We start from the raw sequence: 17402 nt of genomic DNA on the forward strand, positions 1-17402 counted from the left end.
TGAGGAGAAAACCCTTGAGGCGGATTGGTGGAGGGCATGGTGACTTTAACTTGTGAAATGAGGGAGAAATAGGAGAGGAGATAGGTAGGAGAGAGTTAACAGGTAAGGTACTGGAGTACGAAAAAGGGTGCAGAGTAGGAGAAGCACTAGGCTTGGTGTTTCAGGCGAATAGAGATGGAAAATACAGGATATCAGGGTTGGGAATGTAAGTATGACACTTACCCATCTCGTCGGATTAATAACAGACCGGATCATAGTGAGCGAAGGGGAATGTGGAGGGGAGGATACAAAATGAGAGGGAGCAGAAGGTTAAGCAGTTATGGGGAGGCTAATATAATATGGATTAGCAGTATTAGGGTTATTAAGTGTATTTTTCCTCATAAAGATTAAGCGATTAAGATTCACGACAGATGCTTGAATAAGGATGTTGCCATTATTGTAGAGAGATATGGCCAGATCAGGTTTGAGGACAGGAGAAGGTATTATGACCATTCGGAAACTGTGGGGGGTTTTGTACAGAGCTTTGGATTGATGTGTAGCAGTTAATGCTCTTCTCCTTTGGGCTCTTCTGGTTGTGTTGAAAATAAGGTCTGTAACCACCAAGCCCTTAGACACGCATAAATAGGTATCGGAGATAAGCGTTTCAGGACAACGTTTGAGTAAATTGTGTTTAGAGGTCTTTGCTGCTTTCTTCAAAGGGTTGGGTGGTAGACAGGCTTGAACGCTTTAAGGCCTACACGTGCCAGGAAGGCAGGGGAGCGTGTAGTAGGTTTCGCCATGGTGAGGATAGCAAGCAGAATAAAGGGTGAGGAAAGATCACGCCCAGATATTATAAAGGCCACCCTAAGAGCAATGCAGTAAACCAATTTTTGTGGTACAATATTCCATTCTTGGGTTTCCAATTCTTGTTAGTTGTTGAGACGACACCGGATGTTGGTTAGCTATTATACTCCTCGGTAAAAAAGCAGCGCATAGTGGCTTATTGCAAACCAGACTATTCCAAGATGGCCACTCCCAAGGTAGAACGGGATGGAAGTCCTACCTTTCTTTTGCAGCTCAAGCTAATTGGAGTACAAGGTGCCTTGTTGCAGTCAGACTATTCTAAGATGGCCGCACCATAGGTTAAGCAGGCAAGGAGTCCTAGCTTTCTTCCTCTTCCAAAACAATTTGAGCTTGAAATGATGGTCCTTTGTCTATTAGTGAGATCAGCAGTTTTCAACATCAAAAGCACTGGGGAGAAAGTTACTAAGAAGTAGCGATCTCCAATGAGCCAAACAGTGACAAAAGCAATGTACACTACACATAGAATGACCTGGGAACCGGGTTCCCAGGAAAAGTCACTCAGATACACTAATAAGCTCCACCCTGAGCACGGGAAGAAGCCAAGGCAGCAGTAGATCCAGAAAGGGCAGGCGGCACTCTAGGAGCCGTGCCAGTGTTTGAGGGAAACAAGTGGTCCAAGCAAAACATTGTAGGAGCTAAATGCCAGAGCACTCCGCTCCTTCAGGTTGAGACAGAAAGGAAGGGGGGTGCGGATCTGAATCAATCCAGGCATTTACAAAGACCAAGACTCTACGTCCAAGTGAGTCAGAACAACAGGGCTCCACAAAGTATTACACTGCGAGGTCAGCAAGTCTAAGCGAGGGCAGCGTGTTTGGGTGGACGCTCCCCGCTGGTGCAGCAACGCTCAATGGGCCAAAGGTACTGGAAACCAAACCAATAGCTCTACCCAGGAGCAGCCCTCCCGGCTCCATGGGGCAACCGCCACCAGCTCTTCTTCGCACCACACCATAGTGTAGCGTGACCGCGGGCCATGTGAATGGGGACCTCGACTCAATCCGTTCCCCTCAGCCAATCCAGCCAGCCCGGACTCACCCAGAAGGCAGCATAGGGACCCAGTAACAGTGAACCATAGTCATCCACGTGACCACCAACGGCTCCGGAAAGTCGCATCCAGCGTGCCAGGACGGCTACAGGATACCTCGACAGGGCCAACAAACAAAGGCCGGTACCACTCCTGCAGATCTGGACCTCCAAAGTGGATTCATCAGCGCTGGTGAAACCGAGAGAACCAAACCAGGTGAGTACAGCTAAAACCAGCTACTCACGCTAAAAGATTAGTGATTGTTGCTAATTTGAGGGTGGATTGCAGGGATTGTAACATGATAAAAAATGGATTCGTAATCCTCAATCCAGGAGCTCTATTTTGGGGCTCCCACTCGGCGGCCATCTTGTCCTAAACATGATTTATAAAGGTGTATATAGGCAGTATATTTAAACAAAGAACTGGTGTCTGATGGAGACTTCTAACTGCAGATTCCTTACCTTAGAACATTCCCCAGGCATCAGATTGGATCTTGAAGATTTCCAGCAGTACCCCTACTTGCCGGTAGGTGGCATCATTCAGCTCTGCGTCATCATAGTTCGGGCAGGAGGTGGCATGCACGGTACCTATATAGGTTCCATCCTGGTGCTCTCACATCAGTTCTTACCTTTCTGTGCCGGATAGTGCTTGATACGTGAAAACCTACCCTCAGTCGTGTTTTGATTGGCTTTTTTCTCGACTTTTCTCAACCTTATTTGAGAGATTTTTTCTCCTGGTGTGATGGGATATGACCAAGCAACTGGCTGCTTTCAAAACATTCAGATGTCTGTGACACAACCTCACTTGGTTTGTTTGTGGTGCTTGGAGGGGGACCACTTCTCCAAATCCTTTCAAGGACTGCAACACCATACACCTGAATATGCTCAAACTCCTCGCCATCTGATGTCAGACGACTCTGTGACATTCAATAGCCCGGTCGCGTGGATGGTCCCACGTCAGTTTGCAGAGCTGCATCTGGCAGTCGTTATCCCGGTATAAATCATTTGGTAAGTTAGGTAAGTTCCACAAACATAAGAAGTTGAAGAGGTCTTCGAATTCACTCTGCCTGTTGAAGTCTTCTGACGAGGTGCGAGAGCGTTGGCACTCCAGGTCTTGCGCTTTGACTGAGTCTAAGAGTCCACTCCACACTTCTCTAACTTTGCCGGAGCCACCCCTGCCCAGCTTAAAGAATTTTATGAGAACTTGCATCTCGTATTTAGCTGTCCCGGCCACTCTGGAGCACCTTTGGCCTCCAAAGGCTTTGTAGGGGCTTCTGCTGGATCCTCACTGGTGGGTTTTCCAGTTACTCCAAACAAGCCCCATGGATCCCATGTTGGATCTGGAGCGTAGCCGCTGGCGAGATCGAGACCTTTCTCAAGCCTGCTCCAATATCAACACCATCCCCATTCTCTTTCTCTATTTCGACATGGAGCCGAGTGGGTGTTGGCTGAGGCCAGTTCCGGCGCTGCTGGGACCATGCTTTCCAGATCTGCGCCATTTTGACAGCCCTGGAGAGGGAGACGAATGGCAGGGATATGAGGACCTTTATGGAGACCAGCATCCCCTAGATGAGAATGAGGACAACTGGTATGTGGAACTGGCGGAGGCCAGTGGGTTAGACACCTCACCTGACACTGGTTTGGTCTCGCCTCCTACTGTGGCTATGAAGGAGGTAGCTTATTTTGGTATGGTGGTACGTAGGGCAGAGAGGTCTTGGGCCTTAAGCTAACCTCCGTGGCAGTCAAGATGAATGTCTTGATAGAGGTGCTTCAGACTGGAGTCGTCCCTTCCGAACCTTTACTCCTCTTTTACGTTCTGCCTGCTTCATGCCCTGCAAAGGGTCTCCTGTGCATAGGACAATTGCTTGCCGCCATCGCCCCGATATCCAAGAGGCTGGATACCTTTGGCAAGAGAATGTTCTGTTCAACCAGCCTTACACTGCGTTTGGTAAACACCATGTGCCTTTTGGGCTGATATTCCCCTTGTTCTGGTATTCAGTTGTGCAGCGTACATGCTGCCTATGATCTTGGAGGAGGTCCGAACCATACTACCCCAAGCTATTGCTGATGGGAGAGATGCAGCAAAGTTCCCCATATGATGTGGACTGGACACAACTGACTTGCTGGGTAGAGCGATTCCATCGTCGGTGGCCTTGCGGCTGCATGCCTGGCTGAGAACTGGCTTTTCAGGGGATGTCCACACCTCCACTTATCGACATGCCCTTTGATGGCTCTTATCCTTTTGGAGAGAAGGTGGACTTAGGATTGGAGCTCTTTAAGGACAGTAAAGCTAAGGCTAGGTCCTTCTGTTTGTCTACGGACCCTTGTCAACACCAGTCTCCATTCGGAGGTGGTGCAAGGCATCTTCCAAGAGTGGGGAGATTCTTGGTTATATCTATTTGCCACTGCCGAGAACATGCAATGTCAGCAGTACTGAGCGCTAGCGTTTTCAAAGCGCCTTTCGCTTGGGATGTTTTTTGTCTCAGATTGGTCTCGTCATTTCTGGCATGGATGAGGCTGCCGGCGCGGACCCAAACTTTGCCACCTGCCGGCACACAGGGGTACTACTCAAAAACATCTGGATCTAATCTGATGCCTGGGGAGTATTCTAAGGTAAGGAATGTGCAGCTAGATAATCTACTAGATAAGGCTTACCAAAGGTAAGTAACTTGCTCTACAGCACTAATTTTTGTTCAAGCTCTTTTTGCGATATGTTTACATTTAAAGTTCACTTTTATTTTGGGCAGTGTGTGCCAATATGTATTCATAGCACTGTACTCTTGTTACTTATATGGTGGGTGCCCAGGTCATTGACTAGATTCAGCATGTTGTACCACACCACAATGAGTGTTTGTGCTCAATAGTCAATGACAAACAAGGCAACTCGGGGAATCAAGCTGCGTGCATAGTGTAAATCATTACCCCCTCACCCGCTTTCGTCACCCTTTTATTTACATCATGAGACAAAACCTAATTAATTATAGACTTTGACGTAAGAAGGCAAGAATTCAAACTAATTAATTAACATTACTAGTAAGTAAATGGGGGTATTTCCTTCTACACATTGTGGTGCATGTAATTAAGGCTTGCAGTGTCAATTGATGATACACTGATTCAACCTAGTGCTTTCCTGCCAGTCAGTTTATTGTAAAATATGTAGATATGTACAGTAGTTGTCACAAATAGGTTAAACCATGCACAAAGGTATTAAGGAAAAACATTTATATAGTCACATAGATTCATTCCAAGAAGTAAGAAGCCACCTATAAAACAAAAATTGGAAGAAGTCTAAAATGTCTAACTGATTCTGTTGTTGGGAAACCATATGCTCAACACTAGGCAACTGGGCTGCTTTTCTCCAGCAACAGATTTTGTCACTAAAGGTGAGCGACTGTGTCCTAACCCTAACAAGTAATCCTCTCATCTGCCTAATATCAGTATCTGTCTTACGAGGTTCACTGCCAGGTGGCAACTGAGTTTGAAATATTTCATGGCCTGTAAACTGGCTCCTGCCTGTGCATATGAATTTTTTTTGCAGAGCATTATATGCACCTCATTGTTGTTAACCAGGTGCTTGGATACTATAGTAGGCCATACATCAGTGGCACCCTCTGAAAATAATGCTATTATGGGCAGAATTCCCGAAGATCTCAAAAGCTTTTTCTCAGAGGTCGCTATTGGTTGATGAAGATAAATTCTCAAAGGTTGGTGGATGCGATATAACAGCTACCACCTATGATTTGACTGATAGTGGATCCTTGGCAGCGAAGACCCCAGAATGATGTTCTAACTAGCCCTCCATTGCTTGGCAGCTGTTGTTTCGCTTTTACTATATAACTATTCCAAGATCCAGAAGCAGTTACCATTACCGGGAGAAAAAGATACCCCTTAACATGTACAGTCCTACACACACAAAGTGATAACCATGTAATGCCTTTTTCCAGTGACGATTACCTTAGTTTTAAAAATGCTTACCTCAAGCTATCTGTCTGCACACAAAAAACATTAGCTTCCTCGGTAACAGAGGAAGTGCTGTTGGTGCTCTGACTAACAGTACATAATCATCAACATAGGCAGCCCAATGGTATTCCCACACCTCTGGTTCTGTAGGTGTCCTTACCTGCTCTATGTCATGCTGTGGGGAGGCCATTGAAAAACAACTAGATGTGAAATGTGCATGAACCAATCGTCTGTACTGAACAGAAAACGACTGGGTTGACTGTCCCACCTGGGCCGCAATGAACCTTCGAAAGGGTAGAAGAGTAGAGGATTCCAGTAGTGTCCCAAGAAGGAGATATCCAATCCATATGCCCTGAGTGTTTTCTGGAGCAGGAATCGGCTAACTAAATCGAAAGCTTACTAAAGGTTTATGATATGCTGCATCGTCATTAAGTTAATAAACTATCCCCTATTAAGCTGCTACAGAACAGCCCCATTTCCGAAGCTGAAGTGAAGTTTTGTCAAAACCCCAGGTCCCTTTTTCCTACTCCCATAATCTGTTCAGTATGAAAACACCATAAAGCTTAGCATGAATATGGAGAGATGTGCTATGCTGGGATCTTGCATCCTGTCCGTCCTCTTTCTTATATCTTGGTACAGTAATTGCTTCTCTCCTTAAATCCTGGAATTTTCTTTGCACAAAAACTGCATTCTAAGCCAGGCATTGGATAGGGTAGCAGAAGACAGGACTGCACCTGCATGTGTATGGCCCAGATTACCTCCACTTTTCTTTTAGAACAAAACATCTGCATTGCCACATAAGGTAAACTGGAAAGGTGGGCATTCTGCTCGGTAGCTACTTTAAGCAGCCAGTCCGAAATGCCCTGTCCACCCTCAGTTACTCTAACAGGCACACAAGTACTGTAGGCAAACTGCATCACCTGTAGCCATCAGCAAGTACAGCAATCTTCTTCAAGTATCACTGTTTGGAGGTAACAGTTACCTTACCTCCTTAACTTAAGTAGTCATTTATAAAATGTTGTAAGTGCTGTACACTGGTCACATTAGAGCTCCTAAACTTCACCTCCAACCTGCTCTTTGCCAGTGTGCTTTCCCTGCTGTTACTTCTGTAGTGAGTCTGTATTGATTGACTTCAAATTTTCAAAGTGTTCCACTTCAGTGAAACGGAACGTCCTCCAAACGTGTGTTTCTTGCTTAAAATGTAGCAAAGTATTAAACGGTAATAAGCTGCTACAAATATCTGTTTTACCCCCATTTACCTATTTCTGTGTATATCATTTAACTTCTACTATTAATGCACAATGATAGACCAATGACTACTATTATCCTAGCTCCCCTTTTACTCTCCTAAGGCAGGTGGTGAGGGCAAGGGATGCACAAGGAATAATAATAAGAGAATGAATAGCACTCAAACGCCCCAACTTAAAAAATTCTAATTTTCGTAAAATCAGTTAATCACAATAATCCTACACCCCCAACTAGCCACCCTATAGTTAAATCTCAGGTCAAAGTTCCAAGAACTAGATTTCCCTCACTAGTCTGTTCTTATGGCATTACCTAAACATTACACCTTGTCCTATATCACAAACTTCAGAGTGACCACCTTAAATTCTTTCTGATTATACATCTCATCACCAGTTATGCTCTAGCCACCAAAATATTGTCCATTTTTCTTTCTAATGAAGCTTCGGACTTATGTAGGTCTCATCGCCCAGCAAGGGCGGAAGATCATTTGATCCACTATCACTGCAGTACGTCCTCTGTTTTTCTGCCACTGGAATCTGCTGTGATAGGACTGCTGTTGGGTCTGTTGACAGTACTCTTCTTCGCAACATGGCTGCTTCTATTGAACCACTTGCATTCATGTTTGCGCACATAGTTCAGGTAACACAGTGCCACAACTCCGGTTCTCTGTAAGCGGTCTAAACTTTCTTACTCCATCTGCCCGCTTTAATTCTGGGCTTTCCTCTGTGTTGGCCATGCAGCAAGGGAAAGCAACATTTATTCATCTCCTGCAGCCTGCCTCATTACCGTAGAATCTATGTCCCATTAACCAGGGAAAATACAGTTGTGGACTACCTGAAGCATTTTCTGGGGCACAATGCCACTCTCTCCTCAAAGGTGATCTATATCTCCTCTAATGCAGTGAAAGAAAACTACCTCTGGTATTGTGGAGTGTGGCCTCTTCCATCGCATGGATGCCAGCTGTCATTTCCACCACACTCTGAAACGTGTGTGTGTGTGTGAAAATAAACGTGATTGTTAGCCTCGACAGAGGTCTAAAACAAGGATGCATTTCAACCTATCCTAGTGCGCATCTTTCCATTCACTCTACACTAATACATTTTAGCTAACTTCTATTAAGACATGTACTAAATTGATTTAGCTGCCCTCCTTTATGTGATATAGCCTGAGTGTGTCTTGGCTCATGGGTTTCCAAATCTTCACATAAAACTTAGGGAAAGTAACTATTTTTGCAAAATCTGCCAAAGCTCATGTTTTATTTATTAAATATTTTTTTTTCATTTCAAAAAGCTAGTTGGAACACAAAGCCATTTGATGAAAAGATAACAAATCTAACTGTTTGTAATCAATTTCTCCAGAATACACCAATAACTCAAATAATGTGTTACTTTGTAGCCAATGAAGATATTTAGTAATGTGTTGATATCCAATGTTTCTTGGCCAATATGTATCTGATGCTAGCTGTTTTAGCTTAGGCTGTGTTAACTAGTGCCTAAAACATATATTTGATATGGGGCAGTTTTGTGCTGTGCTATGCTCATATCTCCCTCACTCAACCTTTGTATCTCTTTATTATTCTATAAGACATCTGGACCAAGCATATACCACATTGGCGTGTGCACCCCTGCAGCTAATGTACCACCGGGAAAATGTGGCGATGGAGCAGTGTGCCTGGTCTCAGGCAACACTGTATCATCTTTTGGAAATTTCAAGGTAATGGAAATGGATTACCGGCACCAGGATGAAGCAGTTGTTGTACATTACAGTGGTGGGGACTCGTGTCCAGCAGGTAAGTGACACCTTAACCTTTTAACTTTCTCCTTACTCATTTACCTGTAGAAACACGTTTAGCATGGGCCATTGTAGTTTTCAGACGTTTATCGTATTTTTTGGGGTGAAACATGCATACACTTGAATAGTACAGTATTGCAATTTGTTTTGTTGATGTTTGCAAATATCTGTATTTTCTCCAAAGCAGTGAGTGAAGAATTGACTTTGTTATGGAAAGGGGAACTTCTAAGAGGAATCATTTCTAGCACAAACTTGAATATTTACGGAACTGCCAAGAAATAGCCCGTTACAATCGTTTCAGCTTCTGATCCTCTGCATCAAGGAGTTTGTTGAGACTTTTGCATCTTTTAAAGATTGCTTGCAAGCACTTTCTGGCTATAGTGTCTTCAATGGGGGTAATACTGATAGCTGTAATTGTCCGCATCCATGGGAAACAAGATGGGACTATTGCCCATTGCCCGTTATTACAAAAAATATCATATAGTTACAGTTAACAATAGCGTCCATTTATCTAATTATTTGTTCATATCAGTTTAAATTGATTTACAAGTTTGCAAATGCTGCTGTAATGCATATTGTGATTTCACTTTAATCATGTTTTAAAAGATACTTGCTACACCTTTACATGCAGTCTTTGCTAAAAAATAACATGCATTCAAATACAGGTTGATTGACCCCTACTTGGAGTAGCATGTGGTTTGAAAAATACTCCATATTGTTTAATTGAGAGTTTCATTTTTTGAAGTTTATGATCAAGGCTTCTTTCATTTATTCACCAAATCTTTAGTCCTCTAATCATGAATCATAACCACATAAGGCACATAGTTGTAGCATGCATGATTCTAGATAAACTAATGTTGGGCTCGAACATTACAAGTTGCTTATCTTTGCTAAAGCTTAGAGGCACGGAAGTTGTGACTGCTCCCTTAATCCACAATGTGCATGGGAACCTACTCCTCCTTAGATCGTTTTTTCCGCCATCAGGTACCAATGTGTTTAGTTACGACTGAAACCAATGTGTTCTCTTGCTGCGACTTTGGGCCCACCTATACATTTTCAGATTCAGTCACTGGCAACAATCAGTGCACACATTTCTTATTATGATCCATCAAATTTTTTTCTGACTTTTGACTGTAACCGATTGACTCAAACCCACAGGGCAAGACACAAAGCCCATAGGTGGCTCCAGCCCTCTCTCACAAATGAGAACTTTACCTTGGTGAATAAGAGCAAGGGGAACGCACATCTTTCCAATTCTGCCCACAGTGTAATGACAAGTATCCCTAAGCTGACCAACATGGGGTCTGCAGTCTTTGCCTCTCCATCATCACAATGAGTCGATGTGTACCTTCTGCCTTACCTTCCAGTGGTTGAAGATGTTAATGTATGGCAGAGAAAGGTGCTGGGCACATTTGAAAATACAATGCCAGCCGCTAACGGACACACTGCACATCTGCAGTCAACAGGTCCCGCTATAATTCGAGGTGGAATCACCCCATTGGCAAAACCTATGCACAAGCACCTCCAAGGAAGAAGAGGAGAATCGTTTGGCATTAACAAGATCATGCATCAAAAGAACTCCAAGGGCTGTAAGTACTATCACCAAGCTTCTACCAGTTAAACAAGCACTCACAAAGGCAAATCACAGCTCCCAAGCGAGTTGGGCATTGAAGTCAGAATGGGCCAGGAAAAAAGCTGTGGCTTTCGGTTCATGGATGCCTTCGGGCTCCGATCAGAATAGAGATAGGCTTAAGGTAAAAGCCATCATCCAGCAAAGAGCATGGACCCACACTTCTCGTCAATGCCCTCTCGATCAAAGGGCTCTATCTAAGCTGCCACATTCAGAGTCTAAATCGGCACAGAGCGCATCTGTGAAGGACACTAAACACTATGCATAGGACTCTTATTCCGACTTCCAAAGTTCTCATCCTCAAGAGACGGGTCCAAGAACTTGATGCTAAACAAAAGCATATTTTTTTCCATTTATCCTGAGACAGGCAAAATCTCAGCTAAACCGCTCCAGATGAACCCGACCAGCAGATTACCTCTCATTCTGTAAAAATGAAGGTTAACCTGTGAGGAGGAGCATACCCTTCAAGCCACCTCGCCAAGCAGTGCCTAAAAAGCTAAAGGATTAGGTTACAAGTCCTCCTCCACAACCACCAGTGCCTAAGAACGCTCCCCTCCTCCACCACTCTTGTTGACCATGACCACCTCTGCCAGTTGCCACACCCCACTAATCCAAACCCACCAAATGATCAGATCAGTTATTTTCGGACCAAGTGGGCCAGTACGGTATGGGAGCCCCATAGGACCAAACCACTGCAGACGGCAGGGATGACTAATATGTCAGCCCCACTCATTACCACGATTTGGCTGTCTACCGTAGGTCACAATGCATGTCATAGAGGGCGAAGACGACTTGTCCATGCTCAAGGGTATACTCCTATCCACCAATAGCAATTTTAAAGACCGTGTTAATCATGTCACACCACTTTTAAACGAAAGCATACATGGCCTTTCTCAATGACCATCTCTACTTGAGGGATTGTATCCCCTCAGATTCCCTTTGGCGCACAGTGCCAGAAAGAGGGCTCTCGCTAAAGCACCCCACCAGTAGACAAGGGGAGCAGCACCTCAACATTGCTGGCAAAAGTGTAGCGTTTGGCATAGCCACCAATTATGTGGGGCTGGTGTTGTGGTATAATGGATTTCATTGGGAGGAGATAGAGGAACCTTTACAGCAGCTCCCTGATAACTACTTAAAGAGGGATGAAGAGTTTGTTGTAGGAGGGAACTCATCTCTAACGCAAATATACTCTTGTGCCCTAGGCACAGCGTACACCGCCTCTGTAGTATCATTACCAGTATTCTCCGCAGACATGTATGTCTTAACATCTCAGTATTTAAATCGCAGGTCCAACAGCACCTACTCAACATCCAATTCGATGGGGAACATCTGTTCGGACCTTAGTTAGATGAGATGTTGGAATCAAATAAAAAAAGAGACAGAGATTGTGAAATCTAAGCCTGCCCAGCAGCCCACAACCCTGAGGGCACATTTTATAAGCAACAACCCAGGGGTGTGGGCAAGATCACACCACCTAATCAACCCCAAGCATACCACCCCCAGCAATAGGCTTTCCATGACTTCCACTCAGGTAGGGAGAAAGCGTTACAGGGAAACAATGGCAGGGTCAGTTATAGAGGTGCCTCTGCTCCTAAGCACGGACTCACCCAATCACCCCTACCCATCACACAACATCCGGTAGAAAGGGGGGAGACTGACTTATTTCCACCCTCACTAGGTGGAAAATTTGAGAAGTTGGCCTGGTATATGATGTTCACTATTCTAGTGAGCACCTTGAACCAGTCCAAACAACCCTTATGGTGATGGTTGTAAAGTCAACCTTATAGACCAGCTATCCTAGAGGTAGCATGGACAAAGCAGTCTTAGGCTAAAACTTCAGAGAGCATGTGAAGCAAGCTGTTTTACCATATGTTAGCCCTTGAATACCAAATGAAAGGACACCACACAGGTTATATATAAAATATATATATATGTATTTATTACTAACACAACCCCTCTGAACTCTTTATGAGATCAGAGGCACAAGCACATAACAAGATACTTAATTACCATACAATAAGTTGCACAATATACAGTAGGGCCCTAGGGGCACGTAAAACCATATACTAAAATAGTGGTATAAGAACCACGTCACGGACAAGGAGTAGGCCTAGGGCCTAGGGAATCGCAGGGGCTACACTGAACTAACCAGAGTTAGGAGGCCCACGAGATGCATGTGCAGTGTCTATACACACACGCGAGTTACCATAGGGAAACAATGGGAATGTAAGAATTGGAAACTAGTTCTTTTAGGACACTTCGGATGGACTAGGAGAAAGCTACTGAAAACTAGGACACTAGGATAGTCAATACCCACAGGAGCACCGGAGTACTCGCGTTACCTCACCCACAGGAGCCGGGTGCATAGGTGTCAAAGTGTTTCGGGTTTCGTCGCTGAATCCGATGGAGACCTGTGAAAAGATGCTGCAGGCGACCAGGAGAGAAATGTCCGGTTGGATCCAAGGGCGGATCGAGGATAAAGAGTACCTGAAAGCAGAGGGGACAGAGTCTGGGTCACTAGCCAGTGACCAGGAAGGAACCAGGCGATGTCGTGAAGCAATCAGGTGATGTCGTGAAGCTTGACTCTGCAGCCACGTGGACCAAGAGGTGTCGACGACGACCAGGAGCTGGATACGGACTGTCCCACGAAGGATCTCGCTGTTGGCGGCGTCGGCTGCCGGATTGGAGTCAACAGGCCTTGGCAAATGCAACCCACGCAGGAATCGAATATTCACTTCGAGTTAGACCAGCTAGGTCTATGGGGCTTCTCCTTTGCAGGGAAGCAGGGGCCCACCTGGAGCAACCAGGCAAGCGGTTCAGATTCAAAGATTCGTCGTCACAGAGGCCACTAGCCAATGGGCAAGTAACCGGACAGACGCGTCAAGCACAAAAACACTGGCAGGCCCCACGCGGCACTTGTGGAGTGTGGAGGGCTGTGAGTTGGTGCAAAAGGTGCTCGGGGCTGGGGCTTCTCAATCCCCAATGCACAACTTCGAGGGTGCCTCAGAAGCTGCACAAGTAGCAAAGTGCAGGTTATTCAAGATGGCCTGTCCCACGTCTCTCGTCGCCTCCACGGGTCTCAGCTTTGCTGTGGCTGTGGATCGGGGTCAAAGAAGTCTGGAAGTCTGGCTCTTGTCGGACTCTGTGCTCGGGCTCCGGCGGGAGCGTCGGCAAAGTAAACCGCAGATCGCTGGATGGTGCCTATTTGCACAGGGTGGTCACTCCTTGACCACAAGGGAGATTCTTCAGTCTTCTAGTTGCAATAGAATGTCGAAGGTCCAGAGTTTCGTTTCAAGTTTCAGTTCAGGATAAATCTAAAGTCTCTTGACTCAGCTCTTACCTATATACTAATCTGAGGGGCTGGATTACCTGCTAGGTCCCTCCTATGGGTGGGACCAGGGAAGGGGGTGGTTACACCCCTTTCCCTTTGTCCAGTTTTGCGCCAGAGCTGGGGCTGGAGTGCCCCAGCAACTGGTTTGAACCGGGCTATGCATGGGACACCTTGTGTGCCCCAGGCAGTGTCTCGCTTCATTCTGCCCTCCCTGCCCCAATACACTATGGCCTGTCTGGGGTGGTGCTAGCACCTCCCAAGACAGGAAACCTATTGTCCAAGCCTCCCTCGCTGGAAGGACTCCCAGCAGCAGGAGGTCAGACTTGTGTCTGTGGCAGCAGCATCTATTTTGTGATGCTGAGGCTCTGGTTAACTTTAACTGGGATTAACAGGAACAACATGTCTTCTCCCTCATGAAGGGTAGAATGCTACCCCCGTCGCAAGAATTTGCGAGGGCGTAGTATTCCAAAGCGTATGACACCTTACACGACATGTTTTGATAAAGCCAAACCAGAGTTAGCATTTAACCGCGAGGATTATAATGCACTTAAGAGTATATGGTATGGCTATACCATAGAACAGCTATAAGGACATGGTTCCGAAAGCTGCAGACAGGCTCAGCTCATGCTAGAGCCTCATCTCACATAAAACCAAGCACTCTGCCTTCAGGGTTGTTAAGGCCTGCCATAGGAGTGACTTATAGGTATATATGTGTCTATATATAATGGTAGGTATAGGGATACTATACCTAAGCAAGGGGTGATTACACGACCTTGCCCCAGCTGAGTGATCAGCCAGTTGTGTCAATTTGGATGGCCAGCCAGGGGTGGCATAATTCATGCTGCAGCCCCTGGTAGGCCTTGGATGCACCTATGCCCTGGGTACCTATGGTACACTATACAGGGGTTCACAAGGTGACCCAACATCCAATTGGAGATGTACCTAAAGTACATGGAGTCCATTTTACAGTGAGAGCAGATAGCATGGGGCCCTAATTAGCAGGATCCCAGGCCAACTAAGTCGAAAACCAGCTAAACACTAGGCAAAAGAATTTGGGGTAACCATAGTTAGGTATCCACCTTCCTACAGAAATCACCTCTGTGAATCTAATGGTAGAGAATGCTAGTGGTAGTCTACCCAACATACCCCCATGTCAACATGCTCTCGACCATCATCTCCTTACTGTCTTACAAGAGGTCCAAGCACTCCAAAAAAAGTGTGATCCAGCCAGTACCCTCACGATAGTGGGGAAAATGCATCTGCTATATGTACTTTCTTCTCCCAAAGAAGGATAGTGCACTTCCCCATCCTGCACGGAAACATCCTTTCAGAACACTCCCACAAGTCAACTATTTGTAGCATGGTGTCTATTGCGCATGTTCCTCAGTTCCTTTGTTAGATTGTTTTGTTCTGCCATTGGGTTGGACATTGACATTGCAGCTCCGGGACCGAAGCTCCATTCCTCACGAGAATTGGCAGTACCCCAGTTTTTCTTTCCAACCAAACAGCTTTTAAGACCGAACAGCACCAGCTGGTGTTAATGAACATTTCCAAGTGTCTGCCCAGACCGTCCTTCCAAAACTTCTTCACCTCCATTCTCCAGGCCAATGTCTCTGAGGAATGGAAAACACACACTTGAGCTTTTGCGCAAGAGTGCCGCGCGAAGTACTCCCAGCAAGACCAACACAAGGTGTGCAATCTGTCACTGGAACTCAAGGAGATTTCCTGTGAGGTGTGCTTGGCCTTACGGTTGAAGAAAACACTTTGGCAGCATAGGGCACGTCGTTAGGCCCACACCACCTTGCAGTGACGCACAGATGGCTCACCGGACATCTTTGGACAGCAGTCACCAGTCCCCGAGCAGGAACCAGAGGACTCAGAGGCACAGACAATGCCTCCAGATGTACCAGTACTTCTGGCTAGCAGTGGGGACAGCTCGCACTCCTACCCAGATTCCAGGCAGGGGCACATGAGTACCTTGGTGAAAGCCACCCAACCCTCTACCAAACCAACCAAAGCGGCTTTCAGATCCCCACTGCCTTGGGCCATGGCGGTCTCTACCAGCAGGCACACAAAGACAGTTTCACTTCGCCTGGAAAGCCTTCGACTAACGTTAACAATATAAGGCCTTAGAATTTGCTTCAGCACCAGTATGGAAAAAGGCCTCATAGGCACTACCGAAGTCGGGCAAAGACTCGTGGCGGAAGCAGCGCACATCCGATCCTTAGAAAACCTTGAAACTAAAAAATGTTTCAACACCAGAGCCATCGGTGCCAAAACCAGCACCTAAGCTCTCTGCATCCAAAACCCATACACACAAAGCCTTAGATGCTGAAATTCAATAAAGATGACGCTGAACCTCAACAAAGACAAGTGCAGCCCATTTTCGAGCACTTGCAGGACATGCTCAACAGGGGACAAAAGACTCTTTTTGTACACCTTGATACTGGGAAACTTGGCACCAAAGCACCACCACCTGTTTCCCTTACACTTCCCAAAAGGAAGAACACATTTGGGGAGGACATTGCTGGGCCTGAAACAGCTAATCCACCAAAGACGACGAATAAAGGCACACACCCTATCTTTTCCCTCCTTCTCCTCCTCCTTGTACTCCTTCCCCTCTGCTTCCTCGCCTACTCTGCCTTTACTGCCACCAAGGCCAGGGCATCCTCCCTCTCCTGAGCACCTCCCCTCAGAGCAGCTATATTTTTCATCAGATTAGTAGCGTACAGGTGTTGACCAACCAGAGGAATACAATATCTCCTATTTCACAGATCTACAGGGGGATCCTGATATTGCCCCTGACCCATGGGATATTTATGATGCGGGATCCGGTGGATGATTCCGATCCTAACTTCGATTGATCAAAACCGTCCCCTCCAGATAATACAACATCATATCATAACATTATCGGGAGATCTGCTGCTTATTGTAAGGTAACCCTACACACTATACAGCAGGAGATTGATTTCCTGGAAGAAACACAATAGATCGCAAAAAACAGCTCAATTCAATTCTCCTTGTGCTTAAAGGCATGCTGTCCTCTAGACTAGACCTATTTAAGCAGCCAGTTAAATCTAGAATTGGAAAATGAGTACAAAGCATGCCCATTGGACCCTGAATACAATAAGGGCCAAGTTACACCAGATTCATTAGTACTATACGCAGCCATGAAAAGGGCATATTCGCAGTGTACAGGAGACGTGCCTTCTACAGATAAGGAAAGTAAAAAATATGATGCTGCAGGCAAGCGCATTGCAGCACAGGCAGCCAACCATATGCGTATTGCAAATTCTATAGGGCTACTCTTCAGATACAATCGTGCAACATGAGACTAAATGCAGGAACTACGGCAACACCTCCCTAATCAATATCAACATTGTTGTATGCAGTATGTAGAAAAGGGCAGGTCCATCTCTAATGTCACTATATATTGTGCCCTGGACTTCTGCAGAAAAGGAAAGCACCCGTGAGGTCAACACCAGTGTCCTTATCGGACGCCATGCATAGCTCTGAGTTTCCAGATTCAAACCGGATGTGCAACAATACTTGCTAAATTTACCGTTTGATGGACACAGTCTT

At 45.7% G+C, this 17402-nt stretch overlaps 1 protein-coding gene across 1 annotated transcript in view; it reads left to right on the forward strand.

The window, feature by feature from the left end:
• IGF2R (insulin like growth factor 2 receptor) overlaps window positions 1–17402 on the forward strand; it is a 1933894-nt gene that overhangs the window by 1338138 nt on the left and 578354 nt on the right. Inside the window, exon 38 of the mRNA XM_078648980.1 lies at window positions 8653–8857. Coding sequence (XP_078505106.1) covers window positions 8653–8857 — 205 coding nt within the window. The remainder of the gene's footprint in view (window positions 1–8652; window positions 8858–17402) is intronic.

Source organism: Lissotriton helveticus, chromosome 6, assembly GCF_964261635.1.
Source record: "Lissotriton helveticus chromosome 6, aLisHel1.1, whole genome shotgun sequence".
In the NCBI taxonomy this organism is placed as follows: domain Eukaryota; kingdom Metazoa; phylum Chordata; class Amphibia; order Caudata; family Salamandridae; genus Lissotriton; species Lissotriton helveticus.